Source organism: Hyaena hyaena, unplaced genomic scaffold (assembly GCF_003009895.1).
Source record: "Hyaena hyaena isolate Hyena2069 unplaced genomic scaffold, ASM300989v1 scaffold_5, whole genome shotgun sequence".
NCBI lineage: Eukaryota > Metazoa > Chordata > Mammalia > Carnivora > Hyaenidae > Hyaena > Hyaena hyaena.
Window position 1 is genome coordinate 7652967 of NW_024080637.1, and position 6000 is coordinate 7658966.

The 6000-nt window shown below is 37.0% G+C and overlaps 1 protein-coding gene across 1 annotated transcript in view; it reads right to left on the minus strand.

Annotated features, from left to right (window-relative positions):
- Window positions 1-6000, minus strand: part of ZYG11A (zyg-11 family member A, cell cycle regulator) — an 88869-nt gene that overhangs the window by 44129 nt on the left and 38740 nt on the right. The window contains exons 4-5 of the mRNA XM_039238122.1: window positions 2574-2750; window positions 141-205 (exon numbers count right to left, since the gene is read on the minus strand). Of these exons, the coding sequence (XP_039094053.1) occupies window positions 141-205; window positions 2574-2750 (242 nt within the window). The remainder of the gene's footprint in view (window positions 1-140; window positions 206-2573; window positions 2751-6000) is intronic.

Here is a 6000-nt window from a genome sequence, read left to right on the forward strand (position 1 = left end):
TGTCCTCACACATCTTGGCCCAGTCTTAATCAAACTGATCAAAAAAATCCAAAGCTAATAAGCTAATAACCAAAAGCCAACAATGTTCAGAGTAACACCAGTCAACACCCCAAAATCAGGTGCCCAAGTTTTATACTTGCCTGTCAAATGGAACATCCACAAGAATCCTGGAATTGGTTAAGGAGAGAAGACAATTCTTCTGTAACTTTAAGAGAACAAAGAAAAATAATTTTGAGCAAAGGCATACACTCCATTCTAAACAAAGATTCTAGGCATTTAGAAGTTGCTACCAATGAGCTTTTCTTACTGAGTTCACTTTGCACGTGGCTCTGTGTACCTCAAGTTCTTCATTTAATCTTACTCGGTCACATTTACCTCTACCTAAAGAACAATCAATCCTCCCCCAACCTTCTTTTTCTGACAAAGTGGGGTCTCTTCCCCTAAAGTCCAATGGCTTGCCTATGCATCAGTCTAAATCAATTATCTAAAGCCTGGCCCATCTACAAATGTCCTTACCAGATCTCTCATAACTATGAGATAGAACTATACCTGCTACCTAAGACCAGTAGGGATAAAAACAGGGCCTTTAGAGATAGGAAATAAAGAGAAAGCCTCTTGGGAAAGCTGTAGAAATAGAAAAATATACCATTTCTTTGAAAAGCCGTGAGTAGGCCAGTATGACTGAAGTACAGTGTATGACGCAGGGTCAGCAAGCCTGAAATGCCAACAGGAACTGGCCAGTAATAAGTGAAATGGGGTGAGTGTGACACAGCAGAGCAGTGGTAGGAATTATGGCAAACTAGGGAATTCATGCCCTTTTACAGCGGCAGTTCTTACTCCAACTGATGATTTCCATGTAGGAATTAACACTAAACTGTCAAGGTGCTTCCAACTTCTCAACAGAAAGCAGAAATAGATTTTTTTTTTTTTTTTTAATGAGGAAAGACCACCTCCCTTACTGTATTTTTTAAAATGTCCATTTTAAGTACAGGCTTCAATTAGATTTGACAAATTGATACAGCTGTGTAACTTCTACCATCCACCATCACCACAGTTAAGATAAAAAAATATTTCCATCACCCCAAAGAGTTGCACTGCACCACCTTCCAGTCAATCTCAACCTCACAAACTTCAACCCCAGAAATTACACTGTCATAACAGATTAATCTTATTCTTAAGTTTCACATAAATGGAAACATATGGTACCTACTTTTCTGTGTCTGGCTTATTTTGGTCAGCATATACTGTTTTTGAGATTCATCCATATTGCACATGAGTACTTTATTCCTTTTTATTGCAAAGTAGTATTTTTTTGTATAAATATACCACAATTTATCTATTTACCTGATGCTGAACAACTGAAAAGTTTTCAGTTTTAGGAGATATATTATCAAATAAATATGAGTGTTCATGTAGAAGTCTTTGTATGAATAGATGATTTCATTTCTCTAGGAGTGGAATGACTAGGTAGTGTAGAAGGATTATGTCTAACTTTGAAAGAAGCAAGCAGACAGTTGAACTGGTAGTTGCATCATTTATATTCTTAACATCAATATATGAGAATTCCAGTTGCTCCACACCCCTGCCCACACTTTTAGTTTCAACCAATCTAGAGGGTGCATAGTAGTACTAGGTATGCAGTGGTCTCTCGGTGTGGCTTTAATGACTAAACACACTGAGCATCCTTTCACATACTCATTTGTCATCTGCAAGTCTTCTTTGGTAAAGTGTTCAAATCTTTTGCCTTTTTAAAAAATTGGTTTCTCTTGGGGCACCTGGGTGGCTCAGTCAGTTAAGTGTCTGACTTCGGCTCAGGTCATGATCTCATGGTTCGTGGGTTTGAGCCCAGCGTCGGGCTCTGTGCTGACAGCTGGCTCGGAGCCTGGAGTCTGTTTCAGATTCTGTGTCTCCCTCTCTCTCTGACCCTCCCCTGCTCATGCTCTCTCTCTCAGAAATAAATAAAACATTAAAATAAAAATTTTTTAAAGATTAGTTTATCTTGTGTTATTAATAATTTTTTATATTTTCTATAAAAGTCCTTTATCATATATACAAAATAAACATTTTTCCAAGCCCACAGCCTACCCTTTTCAATTTGTGTATGTGTGTGAAAAGCTTTAGTTTTGATGAATTCTAAATTTATTATTTTTCTTTCATGATATGTGCTTTTTGTATCCTAAGAAAACTGCCTACTTCAAGATCACAAACATTTTCTCCTATGTTTTCTTCTAGAAGTTTTATGGCTTTAGCTTTTATATTTAGATCTATGATTCAATTCAAGTTAACTTTTACATATGATGTGAAGCCTATAAGGATGTACTGAAGTGTTAATAGTACATGGGCTTCTGGGTAACCAGTTTCTGAGAAATTTAAAAAATTTAAACTCAATCGCTTATCCAAATGTGCTATTTTTTTCTAACAAATATAAATTCCTTATCTATTCTCTCTCTCATTCTTTCAGGTAGAATGAAAAATTAAAACAAAATAATGCTAAAACTAATAATAACACTAATAATTTTTTCATGTATTAGTCCTGAAGTAAGAAGCACAGTCAAGTATTCAATTCAAATTACCTGCTGGTAATGGGGGAAATTTTTCAGAGCCTTGAAAAGCAGACAGGTGACCTCTGACAACAGACGAACAGGCATCCCCCTGGCCAGGCCCTGGCGTGTTAAGTTGAGGGCGCAAGCACTGGCTGTGAACTGCACGGGCAAATCCAATGGATGATTCCTCATTCCTACAGCTACAAGCTGAAGATGAACTTGTTTTTAGTGGCATAAGACAACATTAGCATTCTTTATATTGTTTGTTTTTGTGTTAATTGGCAAAAGTATCTGCTCACCGGGGCCAGAAAGTAACAGATTTTCCCTATCCTCAGCATTTATTTTTTTGAAGACACCAGCAATACCTTTCAACCCAAATGCAGCCATTAACTAGCTCTGTGACTATAGGCAAGTCACTTCCCTTCTTTGGAGTTCCGTTTCCTCAATAATTTCATAATCGTTTATTGAACCTCACTCCATATACGGCATTGTGTGATAAGCACTACAGGGGACACAAACGTGAATCACTTATACCCTATTGCTTAGCATAAACCCTTGTGAGAAAAAGAACACTATGAGGGATATCAAAACATGAAACTGGAAAAAAGAAAAAAAGTATATACAGAGTACTGCCTAAGGTCATTGTGGAGGCAGTAATCATTTCTGATATGGAACCAGAAGACTTCATTCAGAGAGCACATTTAAGCAGGGTTGCAGCTAAGATTTTGGACAGAATTAAGATGGAGGTAGGGATGAAATGAAGTGGGGATTCCCAAGGAAGGGAAAGGTGATAAGGAAATACACAAAATAAACAAAAGGATGGGATGAATCCACCAATGGTGGAGGGGAAATTTTGAATTTAACAGAATTCTGAAAGCATTTGAAAAGTGATAAAACATAACATTAGAAAGGTAACTGGAAGACAGACTGTGAAAGACCTATAACACTCATGTAAAAAGGAGATGCCATTCTATCCTTAGACCACTCCTGGTCTAACATTCAAGGACAAGGCAATCTGTTTTATCTATCCAACAGGGGTAATAATCATCTCTATCTATCTCAGTAACCAGTCTGCTGATACTTGCATGAACCATGATTTGAAGAGATCAGAGCACCTCACTCTGACAGCTGCATGAAGTAATGGAGCCTAGAGATAGACACAGACCTGGGACACATTCTACTATAGAAAAAAACAGTCTTGTCTATATTGATAAACTGCTGCTAGGATTTCACTGGATTGCCATCATCTGCAAATTAAATATGTAGAAATAATTTAAAAAGCATGATTTTTAAAGATCACAAAATCTTTGATATGAAATAGACTTTTAGAACATCTAATTCAGTATCATTACAAATGGGAAAAGTCCAGAGTTTTTTCTCTTTATACAGTGCTGCTTTTAAGTTATAAATAAATCTAATCTCCCATGATGTGGAAATACCCGTATTTTTAAGGAAATGCAAAGAATTACAAATAATAAAGATAAGGTGACTTTAAGACTCTTCATTTTCATGTTACATTTCACTCTAAACAACTGCAGGTTTTTTTTCCCCCAAACCACTTAATACTTCCAATAACATTTAAAATAAATTCATTCTGTAGGGGCACCTGGGCGGCTCAGTCAGTTAGGCATCCAGCTTTGGCTCAGGTACTGATCTCACAGACTATGAGTTCGAGCCCCGCAGGGGGCTCTCAGCTCTCAGCACAGAGCCCACTTCACTTTCTCTCTCTCTCTCTCTCTCGCAAAAATAAACATTAAAAAAAATTCATTCTTAAAAAAAAAAAAAAAAAATTCATTCTTCTGTAAACCAAAGTCTGGCCCTACCAATATTGGTAATTTTACTTTAATCACAAAATACTTTAAATGGTAGATATGGCCACCTTCAATTATTATATTTTGTTCTGTTTCTGCTGGGACCATTGTTTTCTTTTAAAAACCAAAGGTTAGGGGCGCCTGGGTGGCTTAGTCGGTTAAGCGTCCGACTTTCGCTTGGGTCATGACCTCGCGGTTCGTGGGTTCGAGCCCCGCGTCGGGCTCTGTGCTGACTGCCAGCTCAGAGCCTGGAGCATGTTTCAGTCTGTGACTCCCTCTCTCTCTGACCCTCCCCTGCTCACGCTGTCTCTCTCTCTCTCCTAGAAATAAATAAAACATTAAAAAAAAATTTAAAAAAAAAAAAAAAAAAAAAAAGACTTCACCCTCTCCTATCCCCGCCAAACCAAAAGAAAAAAAAATTCAACTGAATAATAGGTGGCATATAAATTTTTAATCAATGACCATGATTGCATATGTTTTCTAAGTACTCATTTAGAATAAATTAGGTAATAAGAGACAGGTAAAAGGCCACATAAAATAACTAAAATGGAAAAGAAAATTATTTTTCTGTAGTAATATTATTTTTATGTATTAAATATGAACATAATTCTTGCTACCAGTTAAATAATAACTTTTTAAAATGTATATATAGACTTTGGGTCTGGAGGATAATGGTATGCCCTATGATCCAAAACATACAATTAACAATAAATGCAAGTAAAGCTAGATATGACCCAATTTTCAGCATTCTTGGGTAGTAGAGAAGAAGAAAATAAAGGGGAAAATTCAGAATCTTGCAAAAAGAAAAGACGACAATCCCCTCTCTACTCTATGACCACTAACATCATTATCATTGGAGAAACCTCATCTCATTGATTGACATCACTAGTGGACAATGTTTCGGATTTAGGAACTATGTCAATTAAATAACAAAATAAAAAATTCAAACCAATTCCATATAAAGCTATTTAAGAAATTTTTAAGCAGCATATTTACACATTTCATCTGAGAAAAATTCTTCCTATAAACCGACAACAACTCGGATTAAACCCAGGAGAGAAAATGACAAAATCATATCAAATATAAAAACTAAGTTACAAGGAAGAGTGGATTTGAATAAAAATTTAAAATGGAAAGAAATGATTGAAAACAAATTTTTTTTAAAAAAAGGGTACGGGGTGCCTGGGTGGCTCAGGTGGTTAGGGGTCCAGCTCATGACTTTGGCTCAAGTCATGTTCTCATGGTTCATGGGTTCGAGCCCCACGTTGTGCTCTGTGCTGGTGGTACAGAGCCTGCTTGGAATTCTCTCTCCCTCTCTTCTGCCTCTGTTCCACCCTCCACTAACGTGCTCTGTCTTTCTCTCTTTAAAATAAATAAACTTGAAAGAAAAAAAATGAAAAAATTACAAATGACCAAAGGTTGAGTGTTGTTATGGAAAAAAAGACAAATATCGAAGATGTATATATTTGAAGGTTCTGAGGAGAAAACAAACTAATATTTAAAACTATTATCTAGAGGGGCGCCTGGGTGGCTTAGTCGGTTAAGCGTCCGACTTTCGCTTAGGTCATGATCTCGCGGTTCGTGGGTTCGAGCCCCGCGTCGGGCTCTGTGCTGACTGCCAGCTCAGAGCCTGGAGCCTGTTTCAG